This window comes from Octodon degus, unplaced genomic scaffold, assembly GCF_000260255.1.
Source record: "Octodon degus isolate 3935 unplaced genomic scaffold, OctDeg1.0 scaffold00269, whole genome shotgun sequence".
NCBI classification, from domain to species: domain Eukaryota; kingdom Metazoa; phylum Chordata; class Mammalia; order Rodentia; family Octodontidae; genus Octodon; species Octodon degus.
This window is the reverse complement of record NW_004524845.1, coordinates 853,486-871,153: the sequence shown is the minus strand read 5'-3', so window position 1 is coordinate 871,153 and position 17,668 is coordinate 853,486. Positions and strand designations below refer to the sequence as shown.

The 17,668-nt window shown below is 39.1% G+C and overlaps 1 protein-coding gene across 2 annotated transcripts in view; it reads right to left on the bottom strand.

Annotated features, from left to right (window-relative positions):
* Positions 1-17,668, bottom strand: part of Slc4a4 (solute carrier family 4 member 4) — a 360,460-nt gene that overhangs the window by 195,881 nt on the left and 146,911 nt on the right. For both annotated transcript variants that reach the window (XM_004646547.2, XM_004646546.2), the window contains exon 6: positions 826-902. In XM_004646547.2, coding sequence (XP_004646604.1) covers positions 826-902 — 77 coding nt within the window. The remainder of the gene's footprint in view (positions 1-825; positions 903-17,668) is intronic.

Sequence of the window (17,668 nt, the reverse complement as noted above, 5' to 3'; positions counted from 1 at the left end):
GGCCATTGCACTTGCCAAGCAAGCACTTATTCTACTGAGCTATCTCCCAAGCCCCAAGTCTTCTTAAAATCAGGAAGCATTTTTTTTGGTGGAATCAGGGATTGAACTTAGGCCCTTGCGCTTGCCAGGGAGGTGCTTATTCCACTGAGCCATCTCCCTGGCCCAGGAAGCATCATTTTATAATATCAACATACTCTGTTCAGGAAATCTGCCCACAGATTCCTAACCTAACTTGGAAAATGGCCAATGTCACATTCTTTTCAAAATAAAGCAAACAGAAATTCAAAAGCTGATTGCTCTTCATTTCAAATAGGTTACTTCTTATGTTCGTTGACAAATGAATATGCAGGAAGTGAAACAACTATCACAAACCTAGCCTGATGCATCCCTCTAAGTTAAACTAGTCCAGGATTTCTTAGCCCTTTATAGTTTATTAAAATACTTCTTCATAAAATGTCATTCAATTCCCAAGACAAACCTGAGAAAGAGGTTATTTGTATTTTAAAGCCAAGCCAAGCGCCAGGAATATAGTTTAATGGCATGGCACCTGCCTGGCAAGTGTGAGGCCCTGAGTTCAATTCCCAGAAAAAAAAAAATCAAGTGAATTGTAGTTCCTAGGTTAAAACTATTCAAGTGGACATATCCAAAAAGACTGGAGATAGGATTCAAATTCTGTCCTGACTCAAGAGCAGTTAGAATACTGTTTTCCTTTCCTCACAGAAAGTGCTAGCTCCTGTCTATGGAGAATGACCCATAATCTTTCCCAGAATCTCTGAGATACACATTCACCTTTATGGTTCAAAGTGGCAAGAATCTTTTGCTTACCTGGTCTTTCTCTGGTTTATCAGAAATGTCATTCAGACTGGAGGAAGTCAGGTTCCTATGGGTCATGGCTGGGCTACCTGGAAAAACACAAGTGCACTCTAAGTCAGGATTTTTTTTTTTTCATAAAACATCGTTTGCATTACATACTTCACAGACACTATGGGTAACAATGGGAGTGGTGGCAACATTTTTAACCACATCAGGATTCTTCTGAAGACATTTCCAGAATCCAAGTTGGACTGTAAATATGGTTAAATGGAAAGTAGGTAAAAGCCCAAATATGTTGTCTTACTGCCTGGTTTTGTTTGAAGATAAACTTGCAGGGAAAAAAGACAAGATGCATAAAAATAAATCTCCTAGTTTGGCTTAATTTCTGTCATTGCCTTTCCTCATGCTAAGCCACCTAGTTTCTTTTATTCTTCTGATTGCTTGAAGAAACCATTTTTTGTCCCCACCTGTGGAGCTGGACTCTGGATACTAGCCCAGATTTCCTGTCACCCAGGCCTTGCCTTCACTTCCTACAGTACTATCCTCTGATCTTCCAGAAAAGTCACCTGCCTTCTCTTCTCTGGTGTACACTTCAATCACCTCTAGTTCTTCTTAGTGGTCATCTGATCCAGAATCCTCATTCTTTGCCTTGAAACCTTCTTTTTCTCCCTGCATTCCCACTTGCCACTCTAAAATAAGCAAATAGATTCTTCCTTCTTAACACATAAAACTTCTCCTTTCAGTCAAAGACTGAATTTCACTGGGAATACTACAGGAAAACTAATTTTTCCAGCAATATAGCAGGCCAAGGTAAAATAGATTAAAGATGTATTCAGTTATTCTTGACACTGTTATATGCAGACAGAAAGAAGGGAAATACAGAACAGCCACAAACCATTTTTAGGGAGGCCATGTGAATCAACAGAACACTGAGCTTTCAGACCTGAACCTTCTAGGCTTACTAAGCAAAAAAAGTAACTTTTGAAAGCCAAGGTGTTTGACCCAGCCCTGCAGGGTGCTGAGTAATGTATTTATTATTAATCCTCAATGATCCCACTCAGGTTGGTCTCATAGCAAGAGGACAAGGGTTGGAAAGAAGCATGGAAACAGTTTAAACAGAGCTTCACCTTGGCTTTCATATCATTCTTTCGAACACAAACTCTAATTCTTGCAGATAGAAACTCCAAAAAATATAATTTTAAAATACTAAAAATTACTCTACACAAGTTAATGCCTATGTAGCAGCAGCTTTTTAAATAATATAATCACCTTTAAAGATCAGAAAAAATCCATTTTCCTGAGCTAGCAAGACAGGGCATTTTCCACTCTGCTGCATTTTATTGAGTAAGCATGGCCTAGATCTCTTAAATCCTCTACCTGGTAGGGTGTGTTATTCTAGGAAAATTTGAGCACAGGGCAAGGAAAGTAACATCTGAAAAAGTGCCTTATAAGCAAAAAAAAAAAAAAAAAACCCTCTCCATAAGGTCACATTTTCCCCTCTGACCCAAATGCTAGACTTCCAGTGTCTATTCAATACTAAAGACATCAGACACAAACTTGAATGTGTCCAAACAGTGCTATGATTGAAAATACTAGAAAATGATGAATAGGTATAATTTTGCACTTCACATTAAAAGAAAAGCACCTGTTATTTGGCGTGAGTGGATATTTTGTCTGAATAACTGAATTATGCATTCCTAAAGCAATGAACCCTTAGAAATTTTCATCATTTGTAAGTTAAAATTAGATGCACACATCAGATTGATTTCTTTTTTTTTCATCAGATTGATTTCTAATTATCAAATTAATTGTATATGAAATTACAATTTCATATACAGTACCAAAATGACTTCAAAGCAGTTTTTCATTAAACAAATTAACTGTGCAAGAGTCTAAAATATTGATTTGCTTTGGAAAATCTTTATAAAATCTGTAAAGGTACATTTCAGCACTATCATTGTCCTTATTGCTATGAAACATGAATAGGAAAAGAACAAATGAGTAAGGTTTTTACTATAGTGATAAACTTGACTGACGTGACGACTTTTCCAAGAAGCCTCATATAATAATAAGAGCCATTATATCTCTCCTTTCTGAGAGACAGTTATAATCCAGGGATCTATATTTACACTCTATGATAGTTAAAAAGATGCAAGAACCAGATGAGAGAGAAAAGGCTGATATTAAGAAACAATCATATCTATTGTCCCTCCTAAACTGTCTCTGGTTCCCACTAATAAAAGTGATTAATACTAACAGCATCAGTAACATTTCAACCTGCAAACTATACACTGGATGAGCTCAGAAGATGACAGTTCCAAGTAATTAAGCAAGATGATCTGCAGTCTTCAAACATTCTCTGTCTTCTTCCCTATGAAGCTAACAATGCCTAGTCTCCGACACCTTGAACCAGAAACAAAAATTTCCCAAGCCTCTAAATTGTTCCTGAGCCAGCAGTATCTGTACCCCCAGGCCCCACTACCACACCACTTATTAGAAATTCAAGTTCCTGAGACTCACTCCAAACCACTTCTGTAAAACCCTGGGTGTGCAGCATAGTAATGTGGGTTTCAGCAAACCTTCCAAGTAGTTCTGAAACATGCTAAAGAGTGAAAATATAAAATATCCTACTTCACAGGATGTGCCCCATCAGAATCTGAAGTCAAAGAAACAAATACATCCAAGCTAGAAGAGGCAGAAGGGAACCCTGACAATTTGCCCTTCTCTATGCCTTAAAATACTCTAACTCAGGCAAATCCTTTAAGTCACAACCTTGCCACATAAACACGTAGAAAGAATATTCTATTATCCCTCTGACATATTACCTATCCAACCAAATAGCTGGTTTACCTTATTTTGGAAACTCTGCTTGATGAACTTTTTCCAGATACATGTTACCCAAATAAAAAACTGGGCCAGAGCCAAAAGAGATTACAAATCAGATTACATCTGGGAATCAGAAATGCATGTGTGGATTTAGACAAACCCAGGAAGCTATTACACAAGAGGCCCCTAACAAAGTTCTATTGTGCACGCTTTGTAACTGACAAGCAGTAAGACACACTGTCAGAAAAAATGAGTGCTCTCTATTTAGAGTCTTGACCTATAATGCAAATTCATTATATGCAGTGAGTAGGAGATCTACACAATAATGTCACTTGGGGATGTTACTTCTTGGAACAGGCAATGATCAAGACAAAGCTGCCATTAGTGAGTGCTGTCCATCTAAACCCTGGGGTGCATAAATATCTATGATTGTTCCTAGCCCAAAATAAAAAACCCAATTTTTTCTTAATTTTTATTTTAGAAAGAGAAGAATCAATCTCAAGTGCATAGTCATATTTAATTTCCATATCACTGTTTTCTGGCCATAAAGAAAAGAAAGGTTTTAGAGAATCACATTTTCAAGCAGTTTCACACAATCAAAAACAATTTCATTTTTAAAGTACCCATTTGGCAGGTACACAGTGTTTCTATAAAAATTAATCACATTCTGTACTGTTTAAATATGGTTGTTATTCTTTAGCATACATGTAGCAATTCATAAAGTCTTTTGCAATTGTGTCTATTCTACAATACAAATGGGTAAAGGAGAAAGATGGTATTTAAGTGTAGACATAAGAAATGTACATTGATAAAGAACAGAATGACATGTAAACTCCCTCTTGCCTCACTCTGCCATGAGGAGGCAATAGAAAACTCAAGAAAGAGCTAACAGAATAGTCTCATAGTCTATAGAATATACTGGGTTCTTAAGAATAATTTAGTAGCAGGAAGCATTTTTAGCATAACAATAATTAAAGTAGTTTGCATAAAATAGACATATAAATGCATCTGCATGCTCATATGAAAATTCAGAGGGGCCCAGGGAGATAGCTCAGTAGAATAAGTGCCTACCTGGAAAGCACAAGGCCCTGAGCTCCATCCCTGGTACCACAAAAAAAAAAATCAGAGTCATGGATTTTTTTTTTCATTTGTGTATTTGGTACAGGGTCTCACTATGCGAATTGGACTCATGGCGATCCTTCTGTTTTCAGCCTCCCTAGCACTGGGATTACAGGTATGTACCACCATGCCTAGACTCAGTCACCCACTAAGCATGCCCCAGGGGGCAGCTGGCACAGCTTGTGGAACTGGGGACTGAGCCCTGATCTCTGAGCTTGCCAAAGCAGGCACTTAGTCCACTGAGCTATCTTGCCAGCTATATGGGTCTTACTTAAACTACACATTATTTTCAGAAGCATGTACATACTGGAGTTTGGATGTGAAAATACCCACAAGGAGCCCAGTCCTTAGCCTGCAGCACTAAGGGGGTGGCGTGAGTGTTAGAAGGTGGGGCCTTACAAAAGGAAATGAGGACTGGGTCCTGCAGGGGTTCCTCTAGAAGGATTCCAGGGACTCAGCCCCTTCCTGTATCCTATGCCTCCCAGCTACCCTGAGCCAAGCTCCATTACAAGGTACTGTGCCCTGCAGGCTCCTTGCAATGGAGACAAGAGACTAAATTGTGCCCTCTGAAACCATGAGTCAGAATAACACTTCCAATTGCTAATCCATCCCAGATATTTTGTCCCAACGATGGAAACATGACTGACACGGCACATTTACTGTGCTCTGCACTCCCAATGATACTTTCCCAACACTCCTCCCATTTTTTATTGACACAACAAACCTGCTAGAAGATGTCTACATCCAACATTAATAGTCAACTGATCATTTGGATTACCAGATACTTTTAGTATTTGTATCAACATTGTGTATCTAATACTATTATTGCTACTTAATGGATAAACAAATGAACTGCAAAGAGGATAAGTGGCACCAAGACAGAAAGAAAATACAAACAGAAAATAGTAAAATCATAATTCTCCGGTTCAAATAAATAAGTAAATAAATAAAAATAAATAAACTTGGATTTCTTAATACCAATTCCACCTCCTTGTGAAGAAAACTGATCTCCTGTGCCATTTACATAAATAATACATAGACCTCATCTTGTCTAACAAAGGGGAAATCTATAACCACAAAGAATATACTCTATTTACATGCCAATTGTATGCCATAGAGCACTGGTAAGGAAGTTTAAGGCAGATATGTTCTTAGTTTCCCACACAGCTCTTCCCAAAATTAAGAGTTGATTCTTTTATGGTCTGGGGATTGAATTCAGTGCCTCATGCATATTGGGCCAGCACTCTTTTGCTGACCAGCACCCCACCTGAGTTTGTATTTATTTATTTCTCTCCATAAGGAATGGAATAGGGCCAGGGAGATGGCTCAGTAGAATAAATGCTTCCCTGGCAAGTGCAAGTGTCTGAGTTCAATCCCCTGTTCTGGAAAAAAAAAAAAGAGAGAGAGAGAGAGAATGGAGTAAATATAGACTGACCTCTGTTTCTCTGTTTGCCACTATGATTCAACAGTAGCATCCAACCCAGCTCTGAGGAGAAATATATTAAAAGCAACAGCAATATAGTTACAAAAGATACCACATGTTTCTGAATGTCCTATTTCATAATGTCTGTAAAATTCCATAACACACATGCAGCGAGTTCTCCATTGTTTTCATACTGATTTTCCACATTTCAAAGTCTTCCAGCTGCAATCTTTTCCCAAATCGACCACCAGAAACAGGAATATAACAGGGTAAGGAGAATAGCTCACTTGGGACACTTACAAAGAGTCTGACTACACCCAGAGAGTGGCTTAGTTTTCCTTGGACTCAGGTTATCAAGAACTATCTCCACCAAAAATAATAATAAAATATTCAAGTCATTAAGAACCCCTAACTGGTTCTCATTCCACCTTTAAATAAAAGACAGAAATATCTGAAATAGAAATGTCAGACTAAAGAAAGCTAAAAGTTGCATCAGTCATTAAGGAACTTATTAAGAAAAACCAGGGTAGGTAATTTTGCTTCCTGACTTTTACTGTTCTATTAGAATATTTTAATTGTTTTTGTTCATGGCTATCATAATTCCACTGTGAGAGTGTGAACCAAGGTTCCCACTCCTGTCCTGCTCTAGCCTTGAAGCCTGGCATAACTGGTGCTTCAAATAATTGTGAATGAATCATTAGAGGAGAATCATCTGACCTCCGTCAGAATTGTAGTCCTGCAAGGGCTGTTTCCTGTGAAGAGAGGTGCCATGTGCACCTCCACCAGTATTCAGACTCAAAAAATCTGAACACAAATGAGAAGAAATCTATAGCTGTCTCAGAACTAACAGAACCAAAGGACTCTGCCAAACTAGACAACAGCCCATCAGCCAGCAGTAGACCCAGGAGTCAGGCAGGAAGCAGTGAAGTCCCAACCAAGGAAGCCCCAGAGGTGAGGACTGAGGAGAAACAAACCAGGTGTCAGGGCAAGAGGTGCTCTGGAGCCACAGAACGCGTGGGAGGGAAGACAAAAATAACCTAAAACTCGGGACTGACTCAAAGTGTAGCAAATTCAGAAGAAAGAAGACATCAAAAGATCCAGATAGCTATCAAGTATGTGAGTGAAGCTCAGCCAAGAACTGCAGTCGTTCCTAATGCATGGGCAAAGATGGGGAAGGTGCAGCTTCGTGCCCAGTGGGAGAGCAGCAAGAGTGCAGGGGCGGAGAGGGCGCAGCCTGCAGTGCCAGCTGGGCTACCAGACACTGCGCTCTCACTTTAGCGCTTCTCCACTTGAGGCCTCCCATCCCTGCCACGGGGGCATCTGTGCATCTTCTCCTCCTTCACTCTGCTTTCTCACTACTCTGAGCTTTGCCCAAGATTCAGTTTAGGTCTTAGACATCCCAGGAGGCAAAATCTGCTTCTTCCCCTTCTCCTCCTCCTTTTCCTTTCCTTTTTCCTCATTTTCTGCCATGTACATATGGGGGTAGGGCTCACTGACTGTTGAACTCAGGACTTTCACACAGCACTATATTCCCAGCTCTTTTTTAGTTTCTATTTTCAGACAGCGTTTCATTAAGTTTCTGAATTGCCTGAGCTGGGCCTGGAACTGTAATCCTCCTGCCTCATCCTCTCAGAGGATGTCTCTTTTGAGTCTTTTAAACTTCAACTTGCAACTGCAAAACTCCAGAATTCTTAGTGATTCCTATCCTGATAACACTTAATTTTTATTGTAATATAAAGATAGGAAATACTTACAACGTATGTCATCCTCTCTCTTTTCATATACATACACACTCAGTAGACATGCTTGAGAAATTTGATAAAAAGAGAAGTCTCTATAAAACATTTCAAAGAATCTGTGGTCCTAAATATTTCAAATCTTCATGATTCTATAATAGTTCTCTTTTTCTGTCTCACATGCACATATACATGTATGAGCATACATGTACATATCAGTACTCCTGTATACACACAGTGTGAAACTAAACAAAACAATTATTCTCTCCAGGACATACAGGTAGGCATAGGTAAAACAAATTCAAACCTTATCTCACAAAAATAGACAAAAGAGAAGTTAACTACAGCAATCTTATGCTGGCTGGGTAAAAGGATAAATGGGGAAAAGCCTACAAATGGCAGCATTTGAGAAACATAAACAAACACCTTTCTACCTTCATTCCAAATGGGCACTCAGCCAAAACAATGTTAAGCAAATGTCCCTAAGGGAAGTTGAAGAGGAACTGCAGTAGGTTCAGGCAGCCACATCATTTCAAGAGCACAACATGTACTTGTGTGTGTTTTCTAAGTCTGATTACTCTCTTACATCTACATATAGATACCAGATCCAGGATACAGGATAATTTCACTGATCAGATTTGGAGCAGAATTCTCTGATCTGATAAAGTGTCTAAGTTTATGATACTTTAAGAAAGCAAGAAATTCAGACTGGTAAGCAGAACATAACTTAATAAACAGGTTCATCACTTTAACCTTCCTACATACTTAAAAAAAAAGTATAAAGCTACATTAATGAAAGGAACTGGCAGGAAAAAAAACAGCAGACATAAGAGACTTCAAAAACTTTATAAGTAAATAGAGTAATAGAAGCTAACACCACTCATGGTATTTAGAAGCTCCAATGTACAATAGGCAGAAGGGAAAAGAGCCACAGAAGAGATATTCCCTACTCCACAGAAGCTTCACGCTAAGAGACAGCAAGTACAGCAAAGAAAGAAGTGAGGTGCAAGCTGGAAGGCAGGAATTCACTGAGAGCTCAAGATCAGAGTTGAACCCCAGGGGCCGGAACACTTAATAGCTGCCATGGCATTCATGCCACAAGTCGCTGCTAAGGAGAAACATAGAACTGAGGCAGCTGTGCAGCTGTTTGTTGCTCACAGCAAACCCTGCTACATCTAGAACTAAGAGGAACCCTTGGGACAGCACTTCCTGTCATGCTAAAACCAGTAAGCGAACAACTGAGGAACATTAGACATTTAAGAGGAGAAGCCCAAGTATCACACACTGTAAAGAAAATGCATATGAAAAAATCACATAATTTAGGAAACTTAAAAATTCTTATTAGTCTATAGATAAATTCGAAATTATATTGAGACAAAATGTTATGAAACATAAAATAAGGGACAAGGAAAATATTTTAGAATGAAAAAACATTCCTTGAAACATATGTATACATGAATATGAGATCTCAAAAATAAAATGTTCCAATGTAAGAAAAGAGTAAAATTTTCCCTAAAGCAAGAGGAGAAAGAACAAAGTCAGAAAATATGAGAGAATAGATCAGAAGTGAGGAGAGTCAATCCAGAAAGGCCAATGTCAGATTACTAGGAGTTTCATTAAGCCAGAATATGGAAAATGGAGGAATCCCAAAGCCAAGTATAAATTCTAATTATGGATTCCCAACACCAGAATCAACTGAGAGGGGAAGTACAGGATTTGCCTACAAAGATAAGAATATAAATGCAACCAATATTGACAACAAAACTAAAAGAAGCAATGGCAGAAGCTACAAGTCAGAAGAGAGGAGAAGAGTAAGGAAAAAGGAAAGTGAGGTGTGGCCTCCTCACTCACAAGGCAAGGTGTCAAGGTCCTACCAACACTTGCTCAAAACCACCAAAGCACAGGACTATCCTGGGTTACAAACACAATCTATAACAGAACTAAGAATAATAATGAAAACATATTTGAAGAAAGGCAAAATGCACAAATGAGATAAATGTTTCCTGTCAAAGGTTAAACAAATAATATCAAGATGAAAAAATCAGAAGTAACAAAATAAGGTTCTTCTTATATAGAAATATGAAGATAATCATGAAAATTTTAAAAGAGAAAAATGAGACTTTTGAAAGGGTTAAAAGTGGCTGTTACAAGAACAGGCCTAAAAGACAAAAGGAAGTAATTTGTTTACATTAGAAGTCTCTCTATACTCTTCAAGTTCATAATACCTGTACAAAAAGCTTTAATAAAGATATATGATTGTGTTCCCCTTTTATCATGTCAGTATTAAATAAATGCACTTATACTAGAAGTACATAAGATCAGGTAGAAATATTATTGACTAGTAGCCAATCTTAGGAGATATAATTAAGTCAAATTTTAATACAAATTTGAAAATCAAAAAATTTAAAGTTTATAAAATAAACTTTAACGTGCTCCATGAAATACTATTGGCACTATTTTTAAACTATGGCAAGAGAAATATTTTCCTGAAAGTGCTGTCTAAATTGTCAAAAATGTTAACCTTAAAAAATAAGTTAATCTAATGTTTTAGTTACCAAAAATTCTTATATGTGAAAAAGAATAAGTATATGCAAAAGAGCCAAACATTTAGCAAAATCTTACATCTATAGCCAGATAAATAGGCAGATATGGGAACAAATGTAGGTGCAAGTGTAGAAATAGACCTAGACTTAGGAATTTAAAGGGTTATCAAGACACTCTCCAGGCTCTGCTGCACGCCAAACCCCTCTCCTCTCTGGAGTCAGGGCTCAGGAAACAGGAGCGGGAGAAACTGTTCAAAGCAGCCTTTGAGTGCGGTGACTCCTCACAGTGCAGCCAGATACGAAGAGTGGATGTGCACTGAGCCCTCGCCTACTGTAGGTCACCCACAGTGTGGGGCAGTACAGGAAGCTCTTCAGCGCTCCCTCTGGAGGACACAGTAATCTTAGCTCAGTACCTGTTATTCTGATTGAGGGTCTATACTGTATCATTTTCTCAACTTACTACCGAAGTGGTATGGACAGTGAATTGGTTGAATAAAAGAGCAAGCGGAAAATATATGAAGTAGATATTTTTGACAATGCTTCACTGAGTCTAGTTATCCAAGTTAAAAATTGCTTAAATCAGTGGGCAAAGGTATGCCCTAAAACTTCATTTTCTGCTGAATCAAGATAAAGAGAAAAGCAGAGAAAGAGAAAAACATATCAAGCATAATCAGAATCAGTGTCACAACTTCAGCTCTATAATTCCACAAGTACAAAACCACAAGAAATTCCTCACAGTCATATACTGTCTCTGGACTAGGAATATGACACAAATTTCACATTAAATTGATACATCCTAGAGGGAAGATTCTCTGGAAAGTAGGGTGTGTTTAAGTAGAGATGTAGCTCATATCACAAAGTTAGAGGTCACATTGAGTCCATCCAACTAATATCTTACCCAAATATTTTTTCTCTCATAAATTAGATATAATCAGTTTCATAATATCTGCTTATATACTTTCCATGGTAATAAATTTGTCACTTAATGAGGTAATCCATTTCACTGATACATATGATAAACTGCCTCAATAGCAATGGCATTTCTATGGATCAAAAGAGTATGCTTTACATTCAGAGTGTCAACAAAAGCATACATATGCTCAGAAAGACCTAGCTTCCATTTAAATACACCTAATTTTCACTAGTCTTCTTAAAAATAATGAACACCTCGTATGTTCCTAGGTTTAACTAAGACTTTTCATGAATACAGGCCCTTGTTTCATTTTTTCTCTAGCACTGGGGAACAAGACCCTGCTGATCTCTTCCCATCCAGAAGCTACTATAAAGGCCCCTTGATGGGAAAGTCTGCTCCTCCTAGAAGGAAGAGGGGACTATGTCCACACTAACAGAGCATTCCTACCCTGAACATGTGAAAACCAAACCTGTATCAGGTCATCAAATGTCTTGGGGAAAAAAATCAGTGGTCTCTAAAAGTTATATGGTATCATTATCTAAAAACATTGGGAATCTCAAGCAAATATCTTTTTCACTGAAATGTTGATCCATAAGAGCTAGTTCTGTTTTCCAATGCAACAAAGCAAAATTTGCTGTCCCATGTTCATTAGTACTAGGCCAGCTTTCAAGAATTGAGTAAGTATGCCCATGGTTCCACCTCTTGCTATCTGATCTCCTCCTACTTACTCTTTCAGTTGCTTACAGTAGGGAGACAATATGATGTTTACAAATGTGAGTCTTATTTATTTCACTTATAAGTGTGATCTCTAGTTGCATCCATTTACCTCTAAAGACAGACTCTAAATTCTCATTCTCTTCCTTCAGCTGTGCACCGCTTTCCACCGCACTTCCCACACTGGGTATAAAGGCAATCCAGATGCAACCATCAGTGTGTTAGTAGCTAATATTCCCATCATGGCAAAGATCAGACAGATGAATTGGTCCATTCCAACATTTACTGAAAATCTAAGTGCATGGGATATTATTGTTGGCACCAGAGATAGAAAGAATAGGAGGTGGTTCAGGTTCTTTAGGGACTTTGCCAATAAAGAAGGTGTGGTGATGAATCAGTGGGGGTAGGAAGGAGAGGTACTTTGATGTAATGAAGGGAGAGGGTAAAAAGTTACGAAAAAAATATATTCTGGAAGAAATGAGAGGTTCAGTGGCAGGTTAAATTTAGTCTCATCAAGTGGAAGACAGCTGGGACAACATGACTAATAAAAAAGAGAGCATGCATCTAAAGTGCTCAAGTGCCTAGTACAAGAAAAAATATCAAACACTGATTAGGGAGTTAAGCAGAGATCAAGTCCAAGAATACCTCACAAGATAAAAAAAAAAAGTTTAGGCTTGATCTTAAAATATTAACCAGTCCAGGTAATGTGAACTTAGGCCTAAAAATGACAGGGCATTCATTAAAGGCTTCTGAATAGAGGGAGGGTATGCTCCCACTTGTAATTTAGATGGGTTCTTGTGGCTACTGTAAAGGATAGATTCCAAAGAAGTGAGAAGGGTAGTTGGGAAAAGAAGAGCTCACTGAATTTGTCCACAGGGAACAATAAGGACCCGACATAGAGCAGCTGTAGGAGAGAGACAGGGAGAAACAGTAATGAACAGAAAATGAAGAAGCAGAGAACTCGGAGGATGAAGAATACAGAAGAGTCCAAGAGAGCTGAGCTCCTAGGACAAGTGTAATATCATGAACATTCCTTCTGCAACTCTCATCAAAGTAAGAGTATACTGTTGCCAAAAAAAATTTCATCATTAAGTTCAAAATTGATATCTGCAGCTAGAATATTGCATTTGCTTTATGCCCTGTCTCTCTCACTCACATGTACAGACATACTAATGCATGTAGTTAGATCTACACTTGTCTCCAGTAATTGAATCTAGACATTGTTTGTTCTAATCAGAGTGCTTTATTGTATATTTGCATGAAAGGCACTCCAACAATTTCAAATTAGTCTAACTCAGAAGTGCCCTGTCAACTGCAGTCTCACTGACTTGTTGGTAGACCTTGAACTGGCAAACATAACCACCCTTCATTATGAAAAAAACACTCATTCAATCCCCAGCTGGGGATCTTCTATGCAGTGCCAGCCCTACTTTGGGGGTCATGCTGAGATGGTGATTGAGACTGGGCATGGTGGCACACACCTATAATCCCAGCGCTTGGGAGGCCAAAAACAGGAGGATAACTCCTATTCAAATCTGTGTAGTGAGACCCTATAGACTCTCTACTAAATACATTTAAAAAGAAAGAAAGAAAAGTTATCACCCTCTACCTACAAGAGTACACAGGAGAAGCTTTTCTGCTCAGTGGTCTTGCATAGCTTCACAATGCTCTCAATCTTGCCAAGGGCACGTTCTAAAATCAAGGCTCTGGCCTCTGTTGAAAGTGTGTAGTAGTCAACAGCAGTAGTCAACAATGCCACACACCACATACTGCTGAATCGTCACATTCTCGGCACAAGATAGCATTAACACTCTCTGAAGTTAGTTGTGAGCACATAAATAACTATGTCACTCACATGATGGTAACATACATCACTTCTGGGCACAAATTTAAGAGACACCAGTGTGACATCATGATCCTGGCTTACTGCTACAGGTACTGTGGAAGAATGAGACTAGATCCTGACAAAGAAGCACAGAGTCCCCTAGAGAGGCTACTGTATATTCAGCAGCATGAGTAAGGAAAAAACTCTTGTGGTATTGCGTAAATGAGATTTTGTGTGTGTGAAGGTGCTGTTACTGTAGCAAAATCCAGCCCATCCTGACTATCAATTCCACAAAAGAAGCAAAGGTACATCAGGAAGACCTGCTCATCTGAGCCCTCACACTCCACTCTTCTCAACAGTGAACTTGGGAGGCCAAGGGGGAACCCTAGACACACACACTCAGTGTCACTGCTTCATGACCCTTACTTTTTCTTTCCTTTGAAGACTTTCAATCATCACCACCATGCTTTATCTACTGTCACATTTTATAGGGCTGGTGAGATAGGCGAGATAGCTCAGTGGACGAAGTGCTTCCATAGGTGAGCACAGGGGTCGGGTTTCGATCCCTGGCACCACATGCCATGCCAGCACCACCCACAGGCTGAGCTGAGGATGCAATCCCAACATGGTGGTGCACGCCTTTAATCACAGTACTAAGGAAGCAGAAAATAGGAGGATCACTACAAGTTCAAGCTGCGTAGTGATACCCTGCATGCACACACACACACACACACACACACACACACACACCCCCTAAAAATCTACTGTCACATTTTAATCATCTGGTTCTGCTGTTTATTCATTTAATCATGCTACCTTTAACTGATTCCCTGCTATATCTAATAAAGCTTTCCAGACACAGTGGAATAGCATTGATCGAACTTGCTGGTTGCAGAGCCAAAAAGAATATTTAAACCAGCTTATGTCTACAAAAATTTACCATACCAGAAAGCAAAATAGCAATTTTAAAAAATAGTCATCCATTTCCTTTAAAATAAAAGTAAATACATTATATATTAGAAGAATTTTATGAAAAATAACTATTTTCAGGGCCAGCCAAATAACTCAACAGATTAAAGCACCTGCTTAGGCAGATGCAACAGAGAAGGTTCGATCTCTGATATGCCATGCTGGCCCTGCCCCTGGGGCATACTGAGACAGCTATTGAGACTGGGTGTGGTGGCATGCACCTATAATCCCAGCTCTTTGGGATGCTGAAAACAGGAGGATCACTATGAGTCTGATATACATAGTGAGACCCTGTAGACTCTGCAGACCTTTACAAAAAAAAAAAAAAAAAAAAACTATTTTCCAAAGTAAAATGCCAGGCTGAGATATCTGAGTGTGTCTGAGATACACTGAGTGAATATTCCCACATGAGGAAATATTCTCAGCTGAGTGTAGTAACATTCATTGGAAGGCAGAATGCAAAATATATTTGCATTAACAGTATGAACAATGATCCCAGATAATAGGCTACATCAAGTAAGAGGAAATGAGAACCTGAAGCAAAGAATTGCCAGTAAGAGTAGAAAGAAGGCCCTGGTTCCTGCACTTGCCTAAGCAAGTGCTTAGTCCACTGAGCTATCTTTCTGGCCCCATTCCGGGCAAGTTGAGCCAGCTGCTGAGACCAGGCATAGTGGCACAGGCTTGTAATTCCAGTGCTGGGGAGGCTGAAAACAGGAGTATCACTAGGAGTCTGAGCTGTGTAGTGAGACTCTGTACCAAATACATTTTTAAAAGAAGAAGAAGGAGAAGGAGAAGGAGAAGGAGAATTATTGCAGATGGAGGAACATACACAGCGCACGCTGAGGGCACAGGGGATGGACACTCAAAGCAGACTCTGAGGTTCCCTTTTCAAAAAAAGGGAGAATGACAATAAGGCATGGGCAAGCCAGAAAAAGGGATAGATCTGGTAAAGAAGAGTTTGATTACACAAACACACTGGTGTACCATATTATCAAGCACAAGTTGGACTCTCCACAAACTTTTGATGAGAAAAGAAAATCAAAAACTCTACAGCAAACTGTCAAATGTTTTTCCTGTTTAGATCTCTTCTAAGTCTTCAGTATTATGAAATACAAGAAAATTCTAAGGTTTTTATTTTCTCCATTGTTCTGTTGTCTTCTATTTGTAGCTATTTAAAATCAGCATCTACTTTACCATAGTCCATTGTCAAGTCAGTATTAGACATCAAAGAAATAGTTCACAAGACCTTGTTCAAAAACTCAGAATAAACTTTTGTAAGTGGGTAGGACTATCTATATTTTAAGAACATCGCAACTTGTTCTTGCCTACCACATACATTTTCTGAAAGTCTTGCTAACTAAAAAAATCTGTAGATGTCAGGTTGCTGAAAGATTTTATTCTGTACAGTCTTTTGAAAATTACAACACAGAACAGCTAAAGTGAAGGAACTTTTTAAGTTATACTTGGATCTGCTTTGGTTTTTGAAGGTTAAATACATATATGGAATGGTACAGTAAGTGACCCAAATAGTCCCGTTCAACAAGCCTGCATCATGAACCTGTTGAAGAAAGAAACAAAGTGATGGAAAGAAAAATACTTGGCATCAAGAGAGAAATGCTCTAAAATAAATGAGCTGGGAAATAAATAGCTGTGATGCAGTGGTTATTCTGTACCCCCAAAGAATGGCTCTGGTGGTACTCTGAAAAACTAAACTAAGAACATGGTATCATAGCAGAAATACAGACCAGTCTTGGCCCATAATAAGTAAAGTCAGTCTCCTAATAAAATAGATCAAACTTAACTGGCTCTCCCCACCACCACTTGCCTACATTCTTGTGGTGGAAAGCTCAGTGCTTGTTCTGGCCCGGATTACTTCCTTTCCCTCACCATTTGGTCAACTGCCAAGCCTTCCAGATGCCTTTCCCACAAGGTTTCTTGCTTATTCCCAGTTTTCCAGCCTGACCCAAATCCTTTTTCCCTCTCTGACTTCCTAACTCTCCCATTCGAAGACTCCCTGCACAGCACACCACTCCATAGAGAAGGATCTTTCACACCAGCAAGTTTAACTCCCCCACATGAAGACTTCAGACTCTCCCTGCCAATTTAATGTTTCAATTTACTCTATTCTGCCCAAATAAATTTTCACACTTTGTTTTCTTTCTTCCTTCCTTCCTTCCTTCCTTCCTTCCTTCCTTCCTTTCTTTCTTTGTATTTTATGGAAGGGTCTACAGGGTGTTCAGGGTCTCACTACTAGATCAGATTCATAGTGATGCACCTGTTTATAGCCTCCCAAGTGCTGGGATTACAGTTGCAGCAGGCCCGGTAATTGAATCCCAGCCCCTGCGCCTGCTTGCAGGTGCTTTAATCCACTGAGCTATTTGGCCGGCCCTATGTTTTCTTATATCTCTGTCTAGCATGGTTTTTCAATGCCTCACCCTGCTTTTATTCTAATCTTCATTTATGGAACTATGACCTACTCCTTAAGGATCACTGAAAACTCTGACCCTCCTAAGAAGAATTCTTTTCCTAACTCTCTTTGTATGTTCTATAGTCCGTTCTTCTAATAAGCACTTGAGAATGCACAGTACATACTACTGCTCCACACTCTACAGATAAGCAGTCAAACTCCTACTCTCCAGGGACCCTCAGCAGGCCTCACAGAGTGGCTGTAACCTGTGAGTTTCCTTCCACTGTTTTCTTTCCAAACATACTGTGTAACTAAATGAGCAAGGAGGGCCAGTGAGATAGATTAGCAGAAAGAAGGAGAAGGAGAAGGAGAAGGAGAAG